General features: G+C 40.3%; 1 protein-coding gene across 1 annotated transcript; it reads left to right on the top strand.

Moving 5' to 3' along the window:
• Positions 1-8: 8 nt before the first annotated feature.
• LOC21384034 (replication factor C subunit 3) lies at positions 9-2,869 on the top strand. The gene is made up of 9 exons (XM_024176996.1): positions 9-408; positions 554-770; positions 905-984; positions 1,107-1,266; positions 1,504-1,585; positions 1,702-1,831; positions 1,940-2,003; positions 2,081-2,149; positions 2,401-2,869. Exons 1-9 carry the CDS (start codon positions 222-224, stop codon positions 2,498-2,500), a joined length of 1,089 nt encoding a protein of 362 aa, XP_024032764.1. The 5' UTR covers positions 9-221; the 3' UTR covers positions 2,501-2,869.
• Positions 2,870-3,095: the final 226 nt, after the last annotated feature.

Here is a 3,095-nt window from a genome sequence, read left to right as displayed (position 1 = left end):
AATGTAAACGTATTAAGAAAAAAAAGCAGTGTAACGTTAGGATTGGGAACAGTAGGGAAGGCCGTCCCCGTTCTCCCGCCTCAAAATCGTGTTTGGCGCCATAAGTTGTATCAGCGAAAACTTCGATTCTCTCTCCAAACCCAGAACCCTAACCAAACAAATTCCCAAATCCTAAAATCGGAGAATCCGAGGTCGCATAACAGCCCTAGCCCTCTACCACCATGACCGAAGTTGTTTCTCTCATGGACATCGACGACGACGACAACGCCGGTGACCGCTCTGCGAAGCCAATCAACAAGGGCAAGAGCGGCGCCGCCCCCTCCGACGGCAAAGCCACGCCCTGGGTCGAGAAGTACCGCCCTCAATCCCTCGCCGATGTGGCCGCTCACCGCGACATTATTGATACCAGTGAGTCAATTCATTTCCTCCTCTTCATCTCTAGGGTTTTTCTTTTTCTTTTTTTGTCCAATTTTCCTTCTGGTTTCTGTTTAGTTCTCGGGAAAATCACTCTCGTTTTTTCCCTCTCTTATCGTTGGTTTTGGTACGCGAACAGTTGATAGGCTGACCAGTGAGAACAGATTGCCGCATCTTCTACTGTACGGCCCTCCAGGGACGGGAAAGACTTCGACGATTCTTGCCGTGGCGCGAAAGCTTTACGGAGCGCAATACCACAACATGATTCTGGAGTTGAATGCTTCGGACGATAGGGGAATCGACGTCGTGCGTCAACAGATCCAAGATTTTGCTAGCACTCAGAGCTTCTCGTTTGGGTATTTTCTGTAGTTTTGCTCTTTTCCCCGTAGTGGGTCTTGTTAATATTGAAGGATTCTTCTTCTGAAATATTACTATAAACAAATGGCACCTTTTGTTTTATAACCGATTATGGAATGGTTTTGGTTGACAGTGTGAAGGCATCAGTGAAGTTGGTTTTGCTGGATGAGGCTGATGCAATGACAAAGGACGCACAATTTGCTCTTCGAAGAGGTGTAATAGTAATCTGGTGCTCTGTTCTTAGTTAGTCCCTTTAAAAAAAAAATGTATTTCAATTTTAAAGTTTTCATATTGCCGTTCTTAGTTCCTAATAATACAAATATTCTGTGGTGCAGTGATTGAGAAATACACGAAGAATACAAGATTCTCCCTTATATGTAACAATGTTAACAAGATTATTCCAGCATTACAGTCGAGATGTACTCGTTTTAGATTTGCTCCTCTTGATCCCGTTCATGTCAATGAGCGACTCAAACATGTGATAGAGGCTGAAGGGCAAGTACTGTTTTCTCTAGCTTTTTGACTTCATGTTTGTATTCTCTGGATGTTTCTTTGGGAACGTTCAGAGTGAAGATTTGTTTTCGTGTTACATTATTTTGGATTCGCAAGTTTTGTTGGATATGTCAGTACCAATATCAGTTCTTTGTGTGGGGGCAAAACCTTATCTATAGAGACGGAGGAAACCGACTTATCTGTATAGTTATTTTTTTTGACAACTTTTGCGTTGAACAGGCTTGATGTGTCTGAGAGTGGCCTGACGGCTTTTGTACGGCTTAGCAATGGTGACATGAGAAAGGCCCTGAACATTTTACAGGTTATTAAGATCTTTACGTAAATTTGATCGCTTGTTGAGAATAATTGTTCAAATTTATCATTTTTTTTCTCCTTTAAGAGATTGAATTACAATGAGATTTTCTTTTGTTTACACAGTCGACGCATATGGCTTCCAAGAAGATAACAGAAGAAGAAGTATACCTTTGCACTGGAAATCCATTGCCCAAAGACATTGAGCAAATATCTTACTGGCTTCTGAATGAATCCTTTGCAGAAAGTTTTAAGCGTAATTAAAAGCCTAATTTATTTTGTGCTACTCTAAAATTCCAATCATGATTTGCTACTCTCGGACTCCATTATGTTTCTTACGTTATATTGTACCCTGTTATTGTAGAAATATCTAATATGAAAGGAAGGAAAGGATTGGCCTTGGTTGACATTGTAAGAGAAGTGACCATGTAAGTTCTTAGCATTTATGCTTAATACCCCCCTCTTTATTTTCTTTTCCTCATTTTTTATGCGCTGTTGTTTGCAGGTTTGTCTTTAAGATAAAGATGCCGTCAGATGCTCGGGTTCAGTTGATTAATGATCTGGCGGACATAGAGTACGTACACATGCCTTGCTATGCTTTTGTACTCTATTTTCATCTTCTGGTAACAAGTAGAATTATTTCTTAACCTTTCAATCATCTTCATTACTGTATTGCTGTAAAAGGGAGGAGATGCATGGGAACAATAGGGACGCATTCTTCTCACTTTTGTTTCAGGACTTTATCAAGCCTGGTTCAATTGAACTGGAACTTGCTAAAACTTGCATTGGTACTTAATTCTCCAGGACTTGTTTCTCAATGTGCAGGTACAGATTGAGTTTTGGCTGCAATGACAAATTGCAACTTGGATCACTTATTGCTTCTTTCACAAAAGCTCGAGCCTCACTGGTTGCTGCCGCGAAGTAGTTATTTTGTTTGTCCGATTTGCATCTGCTCCCTTCCCTTATCAAGTTACTTCTGAGGCATGTTGGTCGTGCATTAGCCCTTCGATGCAAATATGGATGTTGTAACGAGATTTGTTCTATGCGATGTCAGCTCGAGACACCCATTTCTCTTTCTTTTGAAACATTTGCTGGTGAAGAGAGCTGGGATTAGAGGGTAAAAAAAGCCTCATGATAGACATTTTGCTTGTGTAGCTTTGTGGGGCATGAGAATTTAAAATGTAAAGGTAAATGAAATCGGAATTTTGCAGCTTGAGAGTTGAGATTGGCTTTTTCGATATGTTGCTGTTCTTTTAGATGCATTTTCGGCTGCACTATAACATAATTATCGTTTCAGCTACCAGTATAAACTAGACTATAATCTTATCTAAATTTTCATGGTTTTATCGTCCTTTAAAAACACAAACGACGGACCTCCCTTTAATGGGACTAAGACTGCCTTCCGATCAAGTACTGCCTCTATTTTTTCTTTGCCATTGCCTTTTGCGCTTTTATGTGGTACCTCATAAGTCACAAGAAGCCATAAAGTTGAATTGTAACAAGTGACAATTCATTTAGAG

Source organism: Morus notabilis, unplaced genomic scaffold (genome assembly GCF_000414095.1).
Source record: "Morus notabilis unplaced genomic scaffold, ASM41409v2 C11477975, whole genome shotgun sequence".
In the NCBI taxonomy this organism is placed as follows: domain Eukaryota; kingdom Viridiplantae; phylum Streptophyta; class Magnoliopsida; order Rosales; family Moraceae; genus Morus; species Morus notabilis.
The sequence above is the reverse complement of the archived record's forward strand: the minus strand, read 5'-3'. Positions and strand labels throughout refer to the sequence as shown.